The 22,268-nt window shown below is 42.4% G+C and overlaps 1 protein-coding gene across 1 annotated transcript in view; it reads right to left on the bottom strand.

Annotated features, from left to right (window-relative positions):
- Nucleotides 1-259: 259 nt before the first annotated feature.
- Nucleotides 260-22,268, bottom strand: part of LOC139760449 (uncharacterized) — an 85,186-nt gene continuing 63,177 nt past the window's right edge. The window contains exons 3-5 of the mRNA XM_071683686.1: nucleotides 16,786-19,619; nucleotides 13,462-13,722; nucleotides 260-1,181 (exon numbers count right to left, since the gene is read on the bottom strand). Coding sequence (XP_071539787.1) covers nucleotides 271-1,181; nucleotides 13,462-13,722; nucleotides 16,786-19,366 — 3,753 coding nt within the window. The 5' untranslated portion in view covers nucleotides 19,367-19,619 and the 3' untranslated portion in view covers nucleotides 260-270. The remainder of the gene's footprint in view (nucleotides 1,182-13,461; nucleotides 13,723-16,785; nucleotides 19,620-22,268) is intronic.

Here is a 22,268-nt window from a genome sequence, read left to right as displayed (position 1 = left end):
AGGTTAAATTCTTATCAAATATGCCGAGTGAATGCTTGGGTGAAGTAATGGTTCACCTGCAGCAGTACAACCATATGCTTAACGTAGAATCATATGGAAAGCAACCTGAAAGTCCAAATATTACCTGGAATGGGTATGAACAAAGGTGGGCACCCGGTCCTCAAGAAGGGCGGTCCCGGTCCCAGTCCTTGACTGAAAATGGAATATATTTGCCCATTGCATCGTCAAACATCTTTACCACTGGTCATCTCAATCTTACCAATATGTCTTCTACACTGTTGGTGACTCGTTCCCCTCATCATTCGACTCGTTCTCCTCATCATTCGACTCGTTCTCCTCATCATTCTTGGATGTGATGCTATGAATTTCCAACTCTCCAACACCGTGTGACTTGGCTAAGATACCCAGCCGCCTCTGGTCCTTCCAGGAGATAACCCATTTGGTATGGATCGACAGCGACCCAAGGACTACTGGGCCACTGTTGACCTCACCTTCACCGATAAATGTATCATCACTCTCCTTACCATTTGTATCACCACTTTCACTGCCTCTCGCATTACTGCTCTCACCTCTACTTGAATCACCACTCTCACTACATCCTGGGTCACTTTTCATTTCATCGAGTGTCACCAGCTTCCTGCTATTGGCAGCATCTGGGGATAGCGACAGTACTGCCTCGCCCTTTCTGTTTTTAGGAAATTTGATTACAAAATTCTTGAACCTCCCAGTAATGGAGGCGAGTGGGGAGGAAGAAAGCCCCGCCTGGTTTGTAAGGGTGTCAGAAAGTTTAACTCGTTGTGTCATTGCCTTCCTGGTAGTGAGAGAATCTGCGGAGGACGAGGGACCCGCCTGGCCACTACTGTAGTCAGGAGATTTGACTACAAGTTTCTTCACGTCCCTGCCAGTGGCAGCATCTGGGGAGGACGAGGGCCTTTTCTTGCCCCTACAGTCGTCAGGAAGTTTGACTACACGTTTCTCCAGGTACCCGCTAGTGGCAGCATCTGTGGAGGATGAGGGCCCCATCTGGTCACTTCTGTAGTCAGGAATTTTGACTTTTAGTTTCTTCTGGTCTCTACTGGTTGCATTAACTGTGGAGGACGAGGATGTCTTCTTGCCCTTGCGGTTGTCAGGACGAGCATATGTGGCCCCAAAGTTCTCTAGTAACGTCTCGATCCCTGCAGCTGGAGAGAGTTACAAAGTTACATAGATACACAGATACACAGACCCAAGGTCCAAGCGAGGTGGTTTAGCCTTAACACTACAGAAAAAATTGCAGTCTCATTTAAAGCAATAAAAGAAAATGACAGCAAAGCAAGGGCTATTGCCCCATACTCCACCCCCTCCGGAAAGCGACGGACGGGAAACGAATAGCAAAGAACCTTGGAGGACTGGTATGCCTGAAGGAAATCTTTATAAGAAAGTCAGAAGTTACGATAACGTGAGTACTTCATGCATACCAGCTCTAAGGACATGCACCCTTTCAGTTTTTGTTATAAGAGCAATAATATGGACAAACTTTGAGCTGTTGTCTCTACTTACCATGTAACACATTGTATGGGCCAAGGCGAGGTCACTGGTTACGAAAGTAGCATACCACTTACGTTATCATGACTGGTTAAAATAATTATGCATGATCGATAATGATCAAAAACAATTTTGAACACATTAAAAGTGTTACTCTGGAGAACATGATTTGTGAGCTTATTTCACACGTTGACAATGTCACTGGTAAAGAAATATTTTGTGCAATCCAAATCAACTTGGTGATCTCTAAGTTTTAGTCCATTTTCTCTCGTTAGTAGCACTGGCGCTACCGTTAAAAAAGTCTATACCGACATTGTTCAATTCTTCAAGTATTTTCTAATATTCTATTAACTAGGCTTGGAGCCGCATTGTGCTTAGAGATAACAAATTCACTTCTCGCAGTTTGTCCTCAATATGATTGTTATGTAAGGGAGGAATCAGTTTAGTTGTTCTCTGCTGCAATGCGGCCAATTCAAGAATATTTCTATGTAAGTGGTCGTTGGAGGGCTAGAATCTACCGTGTATTGGATGTATGTATGTAAAACTTTGCTAATATATCTGAACATCCTATCCGCTTTCTCGGCAGTTTCGTGATAATGCTGGGACAACTTGAAGTTGTTGGAGACAGTGATCTCCAGATCCCTCACACACGAGTTCTTCTTTATCTTGTGGCCCAACAGTTTATAGACAAATTTCTTTTTGAGGTTTCCTACATACATCAGCCGACATTTGCTGACGTTAAAAGGCATTTGCAATTTTCTAACCAATTCAATTATTCTATCTAGATCCTCTTGTAATGTTAGCTTATCCTTTTCATTTACCATGCCACTGCCGATTTTTGTGTCATCGGCAGGTTTGGACGTTGGTATTCAGTCCTACGTTAATGTCATTAATATAAATGATGAAAAGTACAGGCCCCGGACCAGGCGCCTGGTGTTCCCCACTAGTAATGGGTGACCACGGTGATGATTCACCATTCATTACGACTCTTCACTTCCTATTAAGTAACCAAGCTTCTATCCAGTTTCTTTTGCAGCCGGTTATGCCCAAAGTCGTACTTTAAGTATCAATTTATAGTGAGGAATTTTGTCGAATGCATTTTGGAAGTCTAGGAACATAATACCTATTGCTTCAATATGCCAAGGTAGACGATGTTGTCGAAGCTGCAGACGAGGTTTGTGGAGGCACTAACAATAATATATTTGTCAATTTGTCATGTACGTTCTAAAACTGTACTGAAAGAGAGATCGGAGGAGCCGTTGGAGAAAAACACCATCTTATTCGATACTTTCGAGATAAAAATAATGATAGTATGATTTTAGGAGTTCTCCCTAATATCTGCGACAGAGACATGTTCTTTAGTAAGGCGTTCACTATAACGATAGTTTAATGAACAACTGTTTTCAGGATGGAGTTGAAGTCATACTTGTGGCAGTAATTTTGCATGTAGTCTGATAAGCTTATGAAGGACGGATCACACGTGAATGAGGTGGGAGGTACGCGTTTTGAAAGGCACCTTAGTGAGTCAACACGTGCGTTTTGGAAAAAAAAAAAAAAAACAGCCCGTGTACACTGTTTGCTAAGGATAGGGGAAACAAAGTAGGCGGTGGTGTCCTGCTCTTTGTTCTAGTTCGTTTACATCCCGCAGTAAAACTGTTGTAGTTGTTGGGAATGTCGACTTCATTTTTGTAGAAATTAAAGATAAACTACGCAGAAAATGATAAAAGGACTAGTTTACAGGCTACCCGCACAGGCACCAGAGGAAGACAAAGATTTCATGATCGCTTAGAAGAAAATTGTGACTAACGAGATTCTATCTCAGTAGGAGATTTTAACATACCAGAATCTAAGTAGGGAGAATTTCTTTCCGGTAGCTCCAGGTGTGGACCCTACCTAAATTTAGTCGAGAAACCTACTCGCGACAAGAATATATTAGAATTAGTTCTGACTGCAAATGAGGATCTCATTGATAATGCTGAAGTTGGGGAAACGATCACCGACAAATTACTTTTGAAGTCGCTTTCAACTCTGTATGTAAAGTTGGATGGTATCACGTGTCCTATGAAAGTGCACGTTCATATGCATTATATTCGTGTTCATATCCCTCCGCCTTTGTACTGAAAAGTTCTGTAAAATGCTAAGTGCTGGTAATGTGAGCGGAATTGAATTTGATCAGTATAGAGCCTGTTCTCATGAATGTTCGACGAAGGGTATTTGATTACTTGTAATCGAACAGTTATTTCCTTCTTTGGGGCGATTACCGTTACCGTTACCGCTCCCGACAATTACGCTAAAGGTTGGACGGTGTTATGTGTTCTATGAAAGTTCGTGTTAAAAGCACCGTATTTGTATTCGTATACTTCCGCGTTTGTACGGCAAGGATCTGTAAAAGGGTAGCTGCTGGTAATGTGAGCCTGATGGGATTTGACTGATGTGGTCCCCATTTCTCATGGATCTGATACGAAGGATATTCGATTACTCCAATCGATTAGTTATTTCATTATCAGAGACGATCATAGCCTAGCAGTTAGCGCTCTTGACTAGCACGTTAAAAGTCCTGGATTCGGATCATGGCTGTTGGAGGATATTTTGTGTTCTGTGAGAGAGCGCGTTCATATACAATATATTTGTGTTCATATACCTCCATGTTTGTACAGATACAAACATGTATCGAAACATATGAATCTTCCAGCTGTAGAAGTTGCCAACTCGGACTTTAGGAATGGTCATTGAACAGCCTTTCGTGGAGGTCAGTAGGGCTAAAATTGCTGACACTGCATACTTTAGGGTATGGCCTTTTGTCAAAACTACTGACACACATGGAAGACCATTCGAGTCAATATTGTAAACTCCTATGAAGATTATAGCATTCAGTACGGAGTGTTCAGAAAGTGGTCGAACAACTACTGTCACCCTCCACAGGAAGGGGTGTGGCTTTCGAGAAATTGGTATATCAATAACCACCGTTTCACGTTGGGTTTCGGCAACGTACACACGCATTATCTTACGCTACATCATCTTAATTTCCCCAACCTTAATCCCATAGAACATGTCTGGGCAACCCTGACGAGGGCAATTCGGAACACCTGAATTGGTCGTCGCCTTAACTAAGTTGTCACTGGTGCTCTGCGGGCGTGGGAAAACGTACGTAGCCCACACAAACGCGATTTGACATTTTGGTTGGTGGCTTCCAAGCAACATAGACTCAACTGTGTGCTCGACGTAAACCGTTTCTGAACATATCTGGTTTTCTGTCCCTGACGTAGGTTATGTCTCAAGTGGATTATTGATTATATGACAACTGGTATTATATGATACACTCGCTGTCAACCCTCAGGCGTCAGTGCTGCAAGACTCACTCAGACGTGCTCGGTCATTTATTGAAGTTTCAGGTGTCCTCTAGCATCTATTATTGAGGCCAGCTGCAAAGAATAATCACATTTCCCATACGGTCTATATTACCTGGCAAGAACAACCCTTACAAACTAGCAATATGTGGAAAGGTGTTGGGCGCTGACACATGCACGATTTCGCATTTAGACATGACATGAATACCATATTATTTATGTGTTATATTATGACTTACAATCACAGTGACACCATATCAATTACCTATTATACAAATAAGCACACAAGGTTGTGTGCATCACTGCATACACAAGACATACACAAGGATGCCAACGTGCCACAGGAGTCATGACTTTTTTCCAGTTTCTTTCGTTTGTTGTGCCATTTAAGTATAACACCGAAAGTGTATCAATACTTACCCGCCTGTCTGTACACCCCGTTTTCATGGATGTGAGACGAAGGGTATTGGAGTACTTTTGATCGAATGTTTATTTCCGTGTTAGGGACGATTATAGCCTGCCCGTTAGCATTCTCGACCACAACGGAAAAGGTCCTGGGCTCGAATCCTAGCTGTTAGAAGGTATTATGTGTTATATAAAAGTGGGCCTTCACATGCATTACATTCGTGTTCATATACCTCCGTGTTTGTACAGTAAAGTTCTGTGAAATGGTAGCGTCTGGTAATGTGAGCCTAATGGGATTCAGTCGGCGTAGACCCCGTTCTCATGGATGTGAGATGATCGGTATTGGATTGCTTGTAAACTATTTGTTATTTTCCTATTGGCAATCATAGCCTAGCCGTAACGTTACGTTCCTACTACCACGCAAAAGGTCCTAGGATCGAATCCTGACCTTTGGAAGGTATCATGTGCTGTATGAAAGTACTTGTTCTTATGCATTGTATTCGTGTTCATATACCTCCGTGTTTGTACTGTAAGATTCCTTAAAATGCTGGTTGCTGGTAATGTGAACCTAATGGAATTTGACCAGTGTAGACCCCGTTGCTCATGGATATGACGCGAATGATAATTACTTATAATCGAATATTGATTTTTCTATTAGTGGCGATCAGAGCCTACCATTTACCGTTCTTGATCATCACGCAAAATGCTCTGGGTTCAAATCCTCCGTGTTCGTACAGTAAGGTTCTGTATAACGCTAGCTGTTGGTGATTTAAGGGTAATTGGAAATGATCGGTGTAGACCCCATTCTTAAAAATTGTGAGAGTAAATGCATTTGAATACTTCTAGTCGATTAGTTATTTCCTTATTAGGAAGGATCATAGACTAGCCGTTATGTTCCCTACTACCACGCAAAAGGTCCTAGTTTCGAATCCCAGCTGTTGGAGGGTATCATATGTTCTATGAAACTGTGCATTCATATGCACTATATTCGTGTTCATATACCTCCGCGTTTCTATGATAAGGTTCTGTAAAATGCTCGCTGCTGGTGATGAGCCAAATGGGACTTGATTGGCGTAGACCTCGTAGCTTATGGATGTGACATGAAGGGTATTCGATTATTTCCTTAATGCGTTCCCAACTACGATGCATAAGGTCCTTGGTTCGAATTCTGGCTGTTGGAGGGTATTATGTGATTTATGAAAGTGCATGTTCATATGAACTATATTTGTGTTCTTATACCTCCGCTTTGTAGTATAGTAAGGTTCCGGAAAATACTAGCTGCTTATAATGTGAGCCTGAAGTGATATGCCCGGTTTAGACCCCGTTGCTCATGGAAGTGATACGAAGGGTATTCGACTATAGTAAAATAGTTATGTCCCTATTAGGCACGATCATATCCCAGCCGTTAGCGTTCTCGACAAACACTCAAAATTTCATAAGTTCGAATGCTAACTGTTGGAAGCTATCAAGTTTCCTATAAAAGTGCACGTCCATATACGCTATATTCGTGTTCATATACCTCCATGTTTGTACAGTCAGGCAAATGATGGTAACGTTAGCCTAATGGAATTTGACCTGTGTAGACTCCATTCTCATGAATGTGAGAGGAAGGGTATTTGATTAATTGTAATCGATTAGTTACCTTCCTATTAGGGTAGATTATAGCTTAGTTTAACATTAACATTCCCGACTACCGAGCAAATGATCCTGGGTTTGAATCCTGGCTGTTGTAGTGTCTTCTATGTCTTCTATGAAACTGCGCGTTCATATGCACCATAATCGTGTTCATATACCTTCCCATTTGTACACTGATGTCTGTAAAATGCTAATTGCTGATAATGTGAGCCTAATGGGATTTGACCGTGTAGACCCCGTTGCTTGTGATCAAATACTTATTTCCTTACTATGGGCGATCGTAGCCTACCCATTGGCGTTCCAACTACCAGGCAAAAGGTCCTGGGTTCGGATCCTCGCTGTTGGAAGGTATTATGTTCTATGAAAGTGTTTTGTCCATGAAGATAGGGGAGAAAGAATATTTCTCACGTATCCCCTACATGTCGTAGAAGGCGACTAAAGGGGGCGGGGAAACAGGAGTCTTGCTGGGAGTGCTCATCCTCCTCGAGAAAAACTGGAGGAAGTGAAGTGTTTTAGATACCTGGGAGTGGACTTAGCAGCGGAAGGAACAATGGAAGCGGAAGCGAGCAATGGAAGCGGAAGTGAGGGGGCGAAGGTTTTGGGAGCCTTGAAGAATGTGTGGAAGGCGAGAACGTTATCTCGGAGAGCTGAAATGGGCATGTTTGAAGGAATAGTGGTTCCAACAGTGTTATATGGTGCGAGGCTTGGGATATAGATAGGGTTGTGCGCAGGAGGGTGGATGTGTTGGAAATGAAATGTTTGAGGTTAATATGTAGTGTGAGGTGGTTTGATCGAGGAAGTGATGAAAGGGTAAGAGAGATGTGAGGTAATAAAAAGAGTGTGGTTGAGAGAGCAGAAGAGGGTGTTTTGAAATGGTTTGAACACATGGAGATAATGAGTGAAGAAAGATTGACAAAGAGGATATATGTGTCAAAGGTAGAGGGAAGAACGAGAAGCGGGAGACCAAATTGGAGGTGGGAGGATGAATTGAAAAAGATTTTGAGCGATCGGGGCCTGAACATACGGGAGGGTGAAAGGCGTGCAAGGAATAGAGTGAATTGGAACGATGTGGTATACCGGGGCCGACGCGCTGTCAATGGATTGAACCAGGGCATGTGAAGCGTCTGGGGTAAACCATTGAAAGGTCTGCGTGGAAAGGTCTATGTGGAAAGGGAGCTGTGGCTTCGGTGCTTTACACATGACAGCTAGAGACTGAATGTGAATGAACGAATGTGGCCTTTCTTGTCTGTTCCTGGCGCTACATCTCTGGAGGGGGGAGGGGGAATCCTATTTCGTGTGTTGGGGTGGCGACGGGAACGGATGAAGGCAACAAGTATGAATGTAATGTTGTATATATGTATATGTCTGTGTATGTATATGTATGTAAGCGGTGAAATGTATATGGATGTATTCGTGGCCGTTTATGTATATACATGTGTATGTGGGTGGGTTGGGCCATTCCTCGTTTGTTTCCGTGCGTTACCTCGCTAAAGCGGTGGACGGCGGTTAGGTATATTGATAAATTAATAATATGGAAGTGTTCGTTCATATGCGCTGTATTCGTGTTCAAATAACTTCAAATACAGTAAGGTCTGTAAATTGCCAGCTGCTGGTGACGTGAGCCTAATGAGAAATGACCAGCGTAGACCCCATTCTCAAAAATGAGAGAGTAAATGTATATGAATACTTATAGTAGATCAATTATTTCCCTATTAGAGAGGATCATGGCCTAGCCGTTAGCGTTCCCTACTACCAAACAAAAGGTCCTGGTTTCGAATCCCGGTTGTTGAAGGGTATTGTGTGTTCTACGAAATTGTGCGTTCATATGCACTATATTCCTGTTCATATACCTGAGCGTTTCTATATCAAGGTTCTATAAAATGCTAGCTACTGGGAGTATAAGCCAAATTGGTTTTGACTGATGTAGATCCCGTTGCCTATGGATATGAGTGGAAGGGTATTTGATTGACTGTAATCGAATAGTTATTTCCTTATGGGCGATCATAGCCTAGCCGTTAGCGTTCCTGACTATAGTGCAAAAGGTCCTGGGTTCGAATCCTGGCTGTTGGAGGGTATTATGTGTTCCACGAAAGTGTGTGCTAATATGAACTATATTCGTATTCATATATATCTGCTTTTGTAGTAAAATAAGATTCTGTAAAATACTAACTGTTGGTAATGTGAGCCTGATGGGGTTTGACCAGTGTAGACTCCGTTGTTTGTGGATGTGAGACGATAGGTATTCAGTTACATCTAATCAAATACTTATTTCCCTACTATGAGATCGTAGCCTACCCGTTAGCGTTTCCGACTACCAAGTAAAAGGTCCTGGGTTCGGATCCTGGCTGTTGGAAGGTACTGTATGTTCTATGAAAGTGTCTGTTCGTATGCACTGTATTCGTGTTCATATACCTTCTCGTTTATACAGTAAGGTTCCGTAAAATGGTAGCTGCTGGTAATGTGTGCCTGGTGGGGTTTCACTAGAGTAGACCCCTTTGCTTATGGTTGTGAGACGAAGGGTATTCGGTCACTTATAATCCAATAACCAATTCCCTACTATGGGCGATCGTAGCCTACCCGTTAATGTTCACAACTACCAAGCAAAATGTCCTGGGTTCGGATCCTCGCTGTTGGAAGGTATTATATGTTCTATGAAAGTGTTCGTTCATATGCATTGTATTCGCGTTCATATACCTCCGCGTTTGTACAGTAAGGTTCAGTAGAATACTAGTTGCTGGTAATGTGAGCCTGATGGGATGTGACCAGCGTAGACCCCGTTGCTCATGGATGTGAAAGGAAAAGTATTCGATTACTTGTAATCAAATATTTCTTTCTCTGTTATTGGCGATCGTACCCTAGCCGTTACGTTCCCGATTATCACGCAAAATGTCCTTGGCTCAATCCTGGCTGTTGAAGGGTATTATGTGTTCTATGAAGGTGCAAGTTCATATACACAATATTCGTGTTCATATACCTCCGTGTTTGTACAGTAAGGTCTGTAAATTGCTAGCTGCTGGTGACGTGAGCCTAATGGGAATTGACCGGTGTAGACCCCATCTTTGAAAATAATTGTAATGGATTAGTTGTTTCCCCTTAGAGGCGATTATAGCCTAACAGTTAGTGTTCTCGACTACTACACAAGATATCCTGGGTTTGAATCCTGGCTCTTAGTGGGTATTATGTGTTCTATCAAAGTGCGCGTTCATATGCATTTTATTCGTTTTCATATACCTACGTGTTTGTATAGTAAGGTTCTGTAAAATGCCAGCTACTGGTAATGTGAGTATTATGGGATTTGACCGGTGTAGACCCCGATCTCATGAATATGAGACGAAGGGTATTTGATTACTTGTAATCATATAGTCATTTCCCTATTAGGGGCGATTATAGCCTACCTATTAACATTATCGACTGCCAAGCAAAAGGTCCGTGGTTCGAATCCTGGCTGTTAGAGGATAGTATGTGTTCTATGAATATGCACGTTCATAGGCCCTAAATTCGTGTTCATATACCATAAAGTTTGTACAGTAACGTTCTATAAAATGGTAGCTGTTGGTAATTTGAGCTTGATGGACTTTGACCAGAGTGGCCCCTGTTGGTCATGAATGTGAGACGAAGGGTATTCGATTAATGTAATCAAACAGTTATTTTCCTCTTATGGGCGACAATAGCCATAGCGTTACGGTTACGTTTTACCATGCTAAAAGTCCCAGGTTCAAATCATGGCTGTTGGAGAATGTGTTCTATGAAAGAGAGAGTTTATGTGCACTATATTCACATTGATACACCTCCGTGTTTGAACAGTAAGGTTCTGGAAAATGCTACCTGCTGGTAATGTGAGAACAATGGGATTTAATTGGTATAGACCCCGTTGTCATGAATATGAGAGGATGGGTATTTGATTACTTGTGATCGAATAGTTATTTCACCGTTAGGAGCGATTTTGACCAAGCCGTTATCGTTCCTGACTACCACGCAAAAGTTCCTGGGTTTGAATCGCTGCTGTTGGACGGTATTTATTATTTTATGAAAGTGCACTTTCATATGAACTATATTCATGTTCATATACCACCGCGTTTGTACGGTAAGGTTCTGTAAAATACTAGCTGCTGGTGATGTGAGCCAGATGGATTTGGCCAGTGTGGACCCCCATTGCTAATGGATGTGAGACGAAAGGTATTCGAATATTTGTAACCGAATAATCATTTCTCTATAATGGGCGAGCATAGCCTACTGTTAGCGTTCTTAGCTAACACGCAAAAGGTCCTAATTTCGAATTCTGACTGTTGGAGGGTATTATGTGTTTCATGAAAGTGCTCGTTCATATGCACTATATTCGTGTTCATTACCTCCGTGTATGTACTATAAAGTTCTGTAAAATTTAGCTGCTAGTAATTTCAGCCTCATGGGATTTGACCGGTGCAGGTCACTTTCCTCAGGAATATGAGACGATTCGATTACTTGTAATCGAATATTTTCCTTTCCTATGAGAGCCGATCATACCCTAGCCATTAGCGTTCTTGACTACCATGCAAAAGGTCCTGGGTTCGAATCTTGGCTGTTAGAGGTAATTATGTGTTCTATGAATGTGCACGTTCATATACTCTATATCGGTGTTCATATGCGGTATATTCGTGTTCTTATACCTCCGCGTTTGTACAGTAAGGTTTTGTAAAGTGCTATCTGCTAGTAATGTGAGCCTGATTAGATTTGACCGGTGTAGACCCCGTTGCTCATGGATGTGAGACGCAGGGTATTCGACTTCTTGTCATCGAACAGTTATTTCTCTATTATGGGCGATAATAGACTAGCATTAAGCATTCGCAACTTCCACGCAAAAGGTTCGAGTACGAATCCTGGCTGTTGGAGAGCATTATATGTTCTATGAAAGTGCGCATTCATATGCACTATATTCGTGTTCATATGCCATAGGTTTATACAGTTTTATCTGCTTAGACCCAGTGCTGAGGACTGTGACAGTAGTGTTGAAAAGCGTGATGGTAGTTTTGAGAATCGTGGTGGAAATGTTGAGCAATTTCATGGTACTGTTGAGGAGTTTGGTTGTAGTGGTGAGGATTACGGTGCTAGTATTGAACAATGTGGTGTTAGTGTTCAGGAGTACGATGGTTGTGTTGAAGATGGCACTGGTAATGCTGAGCGGTATGCTGGTAGTGTTGAGGAGTGTGGTGGTAGTGTTGAAGAGTGTGGTGGTAATGTTGAGGAGTGTGGTGGTAGTGTTGAGGAGTGTGGTGGTAGTGTTGAGGAGTGTGGTGTTAATGTTTAGGAGTATAGTGGTAGTGCTGAGGAGTGTGGTGGTAGTGTGGTGGTAGTGTTGAGGAGCATGGTGGTAGTGTTGGGCGATGAGATAGTATTGCTGAGCAGTGTGGTGATAGTGTTGAGGGGTGTGGTGGTAGTGGTGAAGAGCATGTTGGTAGTGTTGGGCGATGAGATAGTATTGTTGAGCAGTGTAGTGGTAGCGATGAGGAGCAACGTGGTAGTATTGAGCAGTGAGGTAGTATTGCTGAAGAGTGTGGTGGTAGTGTTGAGGAGTATGGTGTTAGGATTGAGGATTGTGGTGTTAATGTTGAAGAATGTAGGGATAGTTAAGAGTTTGGGGGTAGCGTTGAGGAGTATGATGACAGTGTTTACATGAGTTTAAATGAAAAAGACAGACAACAGGAAGCCTGATTGGCTCACGGTTGGGTTGTTTGGTGAAAAAGAAAAAAAAAAGTAGGATTTTTAACTTGACAAGAAAATGTAATTCAGCTCAGCAGTTTTTTAAGCTATCATCAACTCTCCGCTGCTGCACATTAGCCTTCTAGTGTCCGCGTTACGGTGTCGCTTGTAGTTTATTTCTAGCGTTTCCTTAGAGTATAGCTGAATTTATAGAATATTTGTCTATAGGAAAAGAAGCTTTTCCCACGTCCGTACTATATCATTTAGCTTTGAGTATTATTCCATTTGTCCTGGTAACCGTATTTTCTTGTACTTCGAAAAGATGTTCGTGATTTACTTTATCGAACTTGCTCAGAATTTTGAACACTTGGATTAAGTTTGCCGCGAAGTCTACGTTCTCTAAGGGAGAAGAGATCAAGTAGTTTTATCCTCTCTTCGTATGCCAGATTTCTAGGGGATGGGATCAATTCATCCAACCTACAGCATGCCATCTGTCATCAAGATAATGCACAGCTCACCCATCCACCACCCCATTGTCACACACCGGAATGTCAACCTTCACCCAGGTCCCTCAACACGTCAGCCGTCACCCAGCTCCCCTACAGTTCAGCGTCACCCCGGATCCCTATCACCTCATCTCTTATCCAGGTTCTCGGCACGTCATCCGTCATCCAGGTCCACCAGTGCGTCAACCGTCATCCAGGTCCACCAGTGTGTCAAGCGTCATCCAGGTCCACCAGTGCGTCAACCGTCATCCAGGTCCACAAGCATGTTATCTGTCATCCAGACCCCTATGCATGTCAGCCGTCAGTAGATTGGCCAGCTGGTCACCAGCATCATTCTTCATGTTTCCAGTGTTGGATGTTTAACTTACCTGTGAGGTTAGTGTCCCAGATATAAACGCAGTAATGTGGTGGAGGTGTTTCGGGCCATATAGTCAGTATCCAGGCTCTCAACTTGTCACCCTGTGGTGGTGGTGATGGGGGCCATATGTTCCCCAGCCAGGCACCCAGCTTGCCGGCCTGGTCGTCCTGCGTAACTGGAGGCAGCAGGTGAATGCACAGTCCCCGTCCATGGTACTGGAGACGTGTTACGGTGTCTGGCTTCGGTATGTACCGCAGCTTCACGAACAACACTTTACAAAAAAGAACAGTGAAGTCGTCAGTGCTTAGTAAGATAAAGAAAAATTTGTTTTATCTCAGCTTTATGATACATTATTCCATAAATGAAAAGGAGTGCAATTTTACACATATGGGTCATGGAAAGTTACGAGCAGACTCGCGCCCTCCTGACCGTCGTCTGCTCGAATTTGTAGAAGGCTTGGAATTTCTGACCAGGCGGCCATTGAAGCACACGCTTCAACAACAACGAACCTTTATTCTTTTAAATCATTCCCGTCATTTTTCCTCTTCATACCTCTCGTATTGTCAACATAACCTTCCCGCTCATCTATAGAATACGTTCTTGAAAATATATCACACATGCAGCCAGCAATTTCTATTCTGCCAAGGAAATAAAGGAACTGATCGCATATGTTTATGGGTGTTAGTCATGATGCGTCTGGCTACATCTTCGGTGTGTATAAAGTCTATAAACAGAAGACAGACAGAAACGGCTTTTATAGCAAATATTCGATACTATAAAAAGGCTGTCAGAAGACACGCCAAGGAAGCTGGCAGACGAAGGATGACTAGCCCCCATACACATTCGCCAATAATCCATCCATTTTAGCAGAATAGAATTTGCTTGTTACTGAAGCGATATGTTTCTTAGGAAATACTGTACTATATTATCTATACCTGTAAACATGCCGAGGATGTTGTCAGACGCAGGAGCATCTTCATACTTGAGAGCTATCATAACTATGATTCTCATTATCATTATCCCTATCGTTATCATTATTAATATTATCGTTATTACTGTTAGTATTATAATCATTATTATCATTATTATTATCTTTATTATCATTATCATTATTATCATTATCAATATTATTATCATCATTATTATTATTATTATTATCATTACTATTATCATTATTATTATTATTATTATTATTATTATTATTATTATTATTATTATTATTATTATTATTATCATTATTATTATTATCATTATCATTATTATCATTATTATCATTATCATTATTATCATTATTATTATTATTATTATTATTATCATTATTATTATTATTATCATTATTATTATTATTGTCATTATTATTATTATTATTATTATTATTATTATTATTATTATTATTATTATTATTATTATTATTATTATTATCATTATTATTATTATTGTCATTATTATTATTATTATTATTATTATTATTATTATTATTATTATTATTATTATTATTATTATTATCATTATCATTATTATCATTATCATTATTATCATTATTATTGTTATCATTATTATTATCATTATTATTATTATTATTATTATTATTATTATTATTATCATTTTTATCATTATCATTGTCATTATTATTATCATCATCATCATTATTATCATTGTTATCAAGTGGAGTGTTGACCCTCTTTCTGTTCAGTGCCCTGATGCACAGACTCCTACAACCACTAGACATCCTCCCCAGGGAGGGGAGGGAGAGAGAGAGAGAAAGAGAGAGAGAGCGCAGCTATTTACGTGGACGACATTTGTATCCAGGCAGCGGACCTCATTCGACTACAAGAACCTCTCGTCGTTCCACATGTCGAATCCCTTCTTCCCATGTCCGAGGCCCAAATGACATACGTATGGCTGGGGTTAGTCCGTCTGCCTCTCACTACTGCTACCTGGGGTTTCCAGCAGTTTTTCATACAACTGGAATCACTCCTGGACAAAGGCCTATTTGAAAGAGATCACAGACTCTCCAAATGAGACTCTACCAACTCTCTATCCTTGACAAGACACAGAAGGACACCACTATCCGTCTTTCTAGAACACTATACATTAACTACGTACGATCAATCATAGACTACCACTGCCTAGGCTGTGCTTCTCTTCCTGGGGAATAATACTTAAGTCCTCTTAAAGTGTGTCAGAATGCTGAATTTAGAATTATACTCGACTGTACTGTATCATCACAACTCCAGGCTTGTCCTGGAGTTGTCTTAGTGTGCCTGCCTTCTTCCCTGCTTGGGTAGTATGGTAGGCAGCCAGCCATACTTCAGTGTGCGGGACGGGGCATGTTTGGGATGAATGGGTATACGTTCCTCCCTCCCTTCCTTCCTGGATTGGATGGTAACGGATCTGTGTTTAGGATGACTGATGTGCCTACCTTCTTCCCTGTCTGGGTACGATTTTAACGAGCCAAATAAAAGTGTGTGGGATGGGTCTGTGTTAAGGATGCGTGCTTCCCTCCCTGCCTAGGTAGGATGGAGACCAGCCAGCCAGCCATACATCAGTGTATGAAGGGCAGTTCTGTTCTAGGGATATATATGTGTGCCTGCCTCCTTACCTGCCTGGAAAGGTTGGTGAATATCCAGCTACATAGCAGCCTCAAACAGGTCTGTGCAGGGGATGTCTGTTTATACCTGTCTCCCTTCCTGCCTAGCTAGGATAGCGATCAGCCATCCATATATCAGTTTGTAGAAACAGGTCTGTGTCAGGAATTGTCTGGGTGTACGGATGTGCTTGCCTCTCTCTCTGTCTGTGTAGATGGCCGCATAACAGACACATATCAGTGTCTGGGGACGGGTCTATGTTAGGGACGTTTGGATGCACCTACCTCGTTCCCTGTCCTTTATAGGAAGGTGGGCAGCCAGCCATGCATCAGTGTGTATGGATGGGTCTATATTAAGGATGAATGGGTTTGTGTGCCTTCCTTCCTGCCGAGGTAGGACAGTGGGCAGCCAGCCAGCCATGTATACGTGTGTAGGAACATTTCTTTGTTACGGACGTCTGGATGTACCTGTCTTCCTCCCTGCCGAGGTAGGATGGAGGCCAGTTAACCAGACAGCCAGTGTATGGGGATGGGTCTGTGTTACGGATGTCTGGGTGTAACTGCTTCCCCTCTTCTGCCTGGGTAGGATGACGAAAGATATATATCAGTGTGTATGGACGGGTTTGCGTTAGGGATGTCAGGATGTGCCTGCCTCATTCCCTGCCTGGCTAGGCATTGCTAACAGTTATATTTCCCTGAGAAACATATCAATATTTGTTGAAGAAATAATGTAGGATATATACTCACTCAGGGTGTTAAGTTTGTGGAGACTATGGAGTCGTGTAGCGAGATTTGCTAAGGTTTCCACATCCACTTCCTCAAGGTTCAGGACTTCAAGCGTCTCAGGCAGCAGCCGCACCCCACCTACACTGATGCGTCCCCGAAACCCGTCCAACAGTGTGGTACCCGAGAATATTTGTAGACTCCTGTCGTCTTTTTCCTGGGACCCGTCCCGTTGGTAACAAAGGTACAAGCCTATCTTAATGTTCATCTTTAAAGCATACTGGATGGTGGGATATAGAGAAGTGAGAGTTTCTGGGTTTTCAGGAATTTCAAGGGAGAGCTCCTCAACGGGTCTTAAGGCTAACAAGGGTGGGAGAGAGCGCAGGTACCTCCCAGACTTGATTACCCAGATGCGAGTCCCTTCCTTGTGATAGAGATGGAGTCTCGCCTGCGCAGCTTGTAGCACTGTGATATCCGTGTCACACTCTGCTAAATGATGGAGCAAAGTATCCATCACCACCAAGCTATAACGTTGCTGCATATCCACAAGATCAATGATCTCTCTTGCAAATGTAGGCAAGACTTTTTTCATGTGTAATATTCCCGTGAGGAATGTCATCACTTCATCCATTCTACTTTCCAGATCTTGGTTATTACTGTATGACTGTTCTAATAACTCTGTAAGCGTCGAATTTGGTGTTCGTTGAATGGCTAATGTAGCAAGATGGCTAGCACAAGAGTACTGCTGCTCTAACCTGTGTCGGAAGCAGTATATCCTGGTGAGCGTGAACTGGTCTCTGGACAATTTAGTTGTGAAATACGAGGATAAGAAGTCTTCCCCTGCTTCATCTGGAAGTCTCAGGTCCCATATCTTCCTCCACAGTTCCATGACAGTTTCACTTTTTAACTCAAACTCACCCCTGAAGTGAGTCTCGTAAGCTAATTCATCAAAATACTTTAGGAACTGTTGACAAAAGTCTTCTGCTTCCGACATCGTTGGACCTTTCTCCATCAGTCTCTCAGTGACCTTACTTGTAGTTAGTTCACGAAATGTTGCGTACAGCGCAGACATGGAGGTTATGGAGTTCATCTTTTCAGGCTTCTCGACCCACAAAAGCACAAATAAACTTAAGTTTAGAGGATTATGTAATAAACTACGCATGTCCTCCGTCAGGCCACGCATGTACCTCATCATCATGTGCGTTTCGTGCTGAATCTTTTCGTCACTGTCTAGTAGAACTTGCAGAAGTTTTCTTACAAAGTTGGGCTGCTGGTTCTCCTGAATTCCTAGGACTTGCAGAATCATTTTGATCTTTGTTTCGGGCACTATCTTTGCTAACTGTCTTGCGTTAATCGGTCTTGTTGTAACAAAGACTCTAATATGGTCTCCATAGTATCCAAAGATTTCATTCAAGAGCTTTGTAGAGGCTGGATTGATCTCATCATAGCCGTCAACAATGATGATGAGTGGCTGACTCATTACAATTTGCTTCAAACGATCAGGACCATAGAATGAACTAGTGTTAGGGCTGTACTGTTGGAGAAGGTCATCTAGACTTTCCTTGGTTGAGTCTCTACATTCAATGAATAGCATGAGGGGAATGGATGAAAGTCCTTCAATTTCCTCTGTTTCATTCAACCAATGATACATAACCATTTTCATAAGGGTGGACTTTCCTGCACCACCTTCTCCCTGGACAATAACCACTGTTGGATTGGTACCATCTGGTCTCTTGACTGTCACTAGCTGGTCGTGGGTGACGATAACTCTATCCTCACCCATGTTATGCATTACGTTATCTTGTTGGAGTTCCATGGAGACAAATATCTCAGGCAGTTCAGCTTTGTGGCTATACCCCAGCAGCAATGGGGCGGGCTGTACTTGGCACAGATCCTCGTATCTCTTTTTCATTTCCCTCATCATCCCATCAAATGCGTCTCTTTCCTCGTGCTCTCGACGCAGCTTTTGAATTCGTTTCAGCCTCTGCCAATGTTCTGTGTTGGAAGAATCCAGATTGTCGATGATATTTGTCTCCTGAATAGCCTTCACTTTATGACAGAGGCAGGTGGACAGCTGACTAAAGTCTTCATTAAATTGTCTTCCAGCTTCAAGCAGCATTCCTTTCACTATTCTCATCAGATTTTCCATCCGTTCGGTATATTCCTGTTGTGAGAGTTCCAGTGACTCGTGGGACAATTTGTCACGTTCATCTTTGATGAAATGAATCCAATGTTCTAATTTCTGGGATTCATCTGTCCATATATTGTCATCAGTAGCCAGGTCGCAGATCCTGTTGTTCCTCAGTAACTTATATAATAATGTGATATCTTCCAGAGGCGTTTGGCCCTCTAACATCTGTTTCTGTTTTTCATAAAACTGCTTTTTGTAAAGCTTCTCCTTCTTGGCATCAGTTAATGGTGCTTGAGACTTGATCTTATGGTCTTCCTCCAGAAGCCTAAAGATGTGTTGTTTGATAGAGTTTTGGCCTCCACGATATGTCTTATGGAAGATAAGAAGAAAAATCTCCTGTCCACAGGTGAGCAGACCATGGTAGTACCACAGGCCACGCTGCTGTCGCTGGGTTATGCCCAGTCTGGACACCATCTCTCTCTCTCTCTCTCTCTCTCTCTCTCTCTCTCTCTCTCTCTCTCTCTCTCTCTCTCTCTCTCTCTCTCTCTCTCTCTCTCTCTCTCTCTCTCTCTCTCTCTCTCTCTCTCTCTCTCTCTCTCTCTCTCTCTCTCTCTGCAGAGAGAGAGAGAGAAACTATTAGCCACTTGCAAACACTTGATCTCTTCTTAGAATCTCTTCCTGTCGTTTCAGGTGTCTTGTATAGCAGAACTTTCCAATCTACATTTCCCTAAAAGAAAAACAAATCATTAATATTTTGACCTTATGAAACTGGGTGTGGTCATGTAAGTTGCAAATACAATACTATATATTCCTAATTACAGCAGGCAATCAATAACGGAGGGGCGGGATACAGGGATTGACATCATGCCTCGAGGCAAGATGGTTCTAAGGACCAGTGGCAGAACAAGAATTTGCATGTATGGACCAGTGGTAGGACGACAGGCTGAGTCAAATGGCCAGTGGCAGGAAGGGAAGTTGCTTCTAAGGACCAAAGACAATACGAGAAGTTAGTTTTACGGACCACTGTTAGGAAATGTTAGTTCTAAAGACCAGTGGCAGGACAAGAAAAATCTAAGGACCAGTGGTAGGACGAAAATATGGTTTTAAGAACCACTGTCAGGATGAAACGCTGGTTCTAACGACCAATGTCAGTAAAAGAAGTTAGTTCTAAGGACCAGAGGCAGAGGAACAAGTTGGTTCTTAGGATGGTGGCAGATGTTGGCTCTATGGACCAGTGGCAAGACGAGAAGTTGGTTTTAAGGACTAGTGATAGGAGGAGACTTTAGTTCTAAGGACCAGTTGCAGGAGGAGAACTTGAATCAAAGGATCAGTGATTTAACGAAAAGTTGGTTCTAAGACCCAAAGGCGGGAGAAAGTGGTTCCAAGGACCATTGGTAGGACAAGAATATAATTTTAAGGGCCAGTGGTAGGAAGAGAATATAGTTCTGAGGACCAGAGGCAGGACGAAAAGTGGGTTAAGAGGACCAATGACAGAAGGAAAAGTTGCAAGGACCAGAAGTAGATGTTGGTTCTTGGTAACAGTGGCAGGAAGAAAAGTTTGGCGGGATAAGAAGTTGGTTCTAAGCACCAGTGGCAGAGGACGTTATTTCTAATAACCAGTGAGGGGAGGGAGGGTTGGTCCTACGAACCAATAGTAAGAGGAGACGTTGATTCTAAGGACCAGTGGCAGGAAGAGATGTTGGTCTTAAGAAGAACTAGTGGCAGCGGAGAAGACCCAGCGGCAGGACGAAAAGTTTGCGCAAAGGACAAGTGACAGGATTCGACTTTGGTTAAGAGAAGTTGGTTCTAAAGGCATGCGGCAGAAGAACAAGTTGGTTCTAAGGACCATTGGTACGAAGAAAAGTTGGTTCAAAGGATTAATGGCAGGACGAGAAGTTGGCTCTAAAAGCCAGTAGCAGAACGAGAAGGTGGGCCGAACTATCAGTGGAAGGAAGAGAAGTTGGTTCTAAGGACCAGTACCAGGACGAGAAGTTGGTTCTAAGGATAAATGGTAGGATAAGTTGGTTCTAAGGATAAATGGTACGAGAAGTTGGTTCTAAGGATAAATGGTAGGATAAGTTGGTTCTAAGGATAAATGGTAGAAGGTGGTTCTAAGGACGAGTGGCAGAAGATTCTTGTCGTAAAGACCAAAGGAAGAGATGGTTCTAAAGACCAATTCTAGAATGAAAAGTTGGTTTTAAGACCAGTGGCAAGACGAGAAATTGGTTTTAAGAACTAGTGACGGGAGGAGACGTTAGTTCTCATGACAAATGGCAGGAAGAGAAGCAGGTTCTAAGCACTGGTAGTAGAAGGAAAAGCTATTTCTAAGGACCAGTAGTAACAGTAGAAACTAGATATGAGGACCAATCAGTTCAATGGACCAGTGGCAGGAGGGATATTTGATTCTCAAAACAACCGGCACGAGAATATGTTGGTTCTTAGGACCAATGGCAGGGAGAGAAGTTCATTCTAAAGACCATAATTTGGTTTTGAGGATCAGTGGCAGAAGAAGTTAGTTCTAAGGACCAGTACCAGGGCGAGAACTTAGTTCTGGGGACCACTGACAAGACGAACAGTTGGTTGCAAGGACTAGTGGAAGGAAGGAAATGTTGGATATAAGAGCCAGTGGCAGGTTGAGAAATTGCTTCGAAGGATCAATTGCAGGACGAAAAGACGGGACCAGTGGCAGGAAAAAAAGTTGTTTCTATGGTAGAAGTTGGTTCTAATGACGTGGTTGGACGAAAAGTTTGCTCTTATGACCAGATGCAGAGCAAAATTTTGGTTCTTAGGGCTAGTGGTAGAAGTTGGTTCTAAGGACCAGTGGTAAGAGAAGTTGGTTCTAATGTTCAGTGGTAGGAAAAGTTGGTTATAAGGACTAGTAGCGGGATGAAAAGTTGGTTCGCAGAACTTATAGCAGGAGAAAGAGTTGAGTCTAGGGACCATTGCCAGGAGGAAGAGTCAGTTCTAAGTAGCATGGGCAGAAGGAAACGTTAGTTACAAGGACTAGTAGCAGGTCTAAACATTAGTTATAAGAACAAGCGGCTGTAAGAGAAGTCGTTTCTGAAGACCAGTGATAGAAGTTGGTTGAAGGACAAGTTGGATCTCAGGACCACTGGTACGAAGAAAAGTTGGTTCAAAGGAACAGTGGCAGGAAGAAAAGTAGGGTCAAATGATCAGTGGCAGGAGAAGTTGGTTCTAAGGACCAGTACCAGGACTAGAATTTTATTCAAAGGACCAGTGAGAGGACGAAAAGTTGGTCCTAAAGATCACTAGTAGAATCAGTCCTAAGGACGAGTGGCAGTAGAGTCTTTCAAGAACCAGTGGGAAGAGAAGTTGGTTCAAAGGACCAGTGGTAAGACGAGAATATGGTTCTTAG

Source organism: Panulirus ornatus, chromosome 37 (assembly GCF_036320965.1).
Source record: "Panulirus ornatus isolate Po-2019 chromosome 37, ASM3632096v1, whole genome shotgun sequence".
Classification (NCBI taxonomy): Eukaryota; Metazoa; Arthropoda; class Malacostraca; order Decapoda; family Palinuridae; genus Panulirus; species Panulirus ornatus.
Note: the sequence above shows the minus strand (reverse complement) of the source record. Positions and strands in the feature narration are given on the sequence as shown.